This window comes from Penaeus monodon, chromosome 19, assembly GCF_015228065.2.
Source record: "Penaeus monodon isolate SGIC_2016 chromosome 19, NSTDA_Pmon_1, whole genome shotgun sequence".
NCBI lineage: Eukaryota > Metazoa > Arthropoda > Malacostraca > Decapoda > Penaeidae > Penaeus > Penaeus monodon.
In genome coordinates, this window is record NC_051404.1 from 48,860,431 (window position 1) to 48,860,786 (window position 356).

General features: G+C 37.4%; 1 protein-coding gene across 1 annotated transcript in view; it reads right to left on the minus strand.

Annotated features, from left to right (window-relative positions):
- Positions 1 to 356, minus strand: part of LOC119585297 (ankyrin repeat domain-containing protein 17-like) — a 28,504-nt gene that overhangs the window by 4,265 nt on the left and 23,883 nt on the right. The window contains exon 10 of the mRNA XM_037933969.1: positions 127 to 201. Coding sequence (XP_037789897.1) covers positions 127 to 201 — 75 coding nt within the window. The remainder of the gene's footprint in view (positions 1 to 126; positions 202 to 356) is intronic.

Genomic DNA, 356 nt, shown 5'->3' on the forward strand with positions numbered 1-356 from the left:
TGGGGGGGGAGGGAGGAATAAAAACGTAATAAAAGGAAAGGTGAAATCATTGCTACCATTCAAAATTTTATGCTTACAACAACAACCCTTATTTTTAAGAATTAAGAAATCATGTGTAAGTCTTACCCTCAGAGCCCTCAGATCCTTTTGATGTGGCCTCTGCTAATTCTGCCAGCGTTGCCAGGACCGATGTGTTTTGATCTGTAATTTACAAAAGGACTTGCTTATCTTCCATTTGTTTCTCCCCTCCTTGCTTGACCTATTGCACCTTGTATATCAGGTACATTACCTTAGGGTGACATTAAAAATACAAAATTCACCTATGACAGAACTTTAAAATTTTCTACATCTACTTT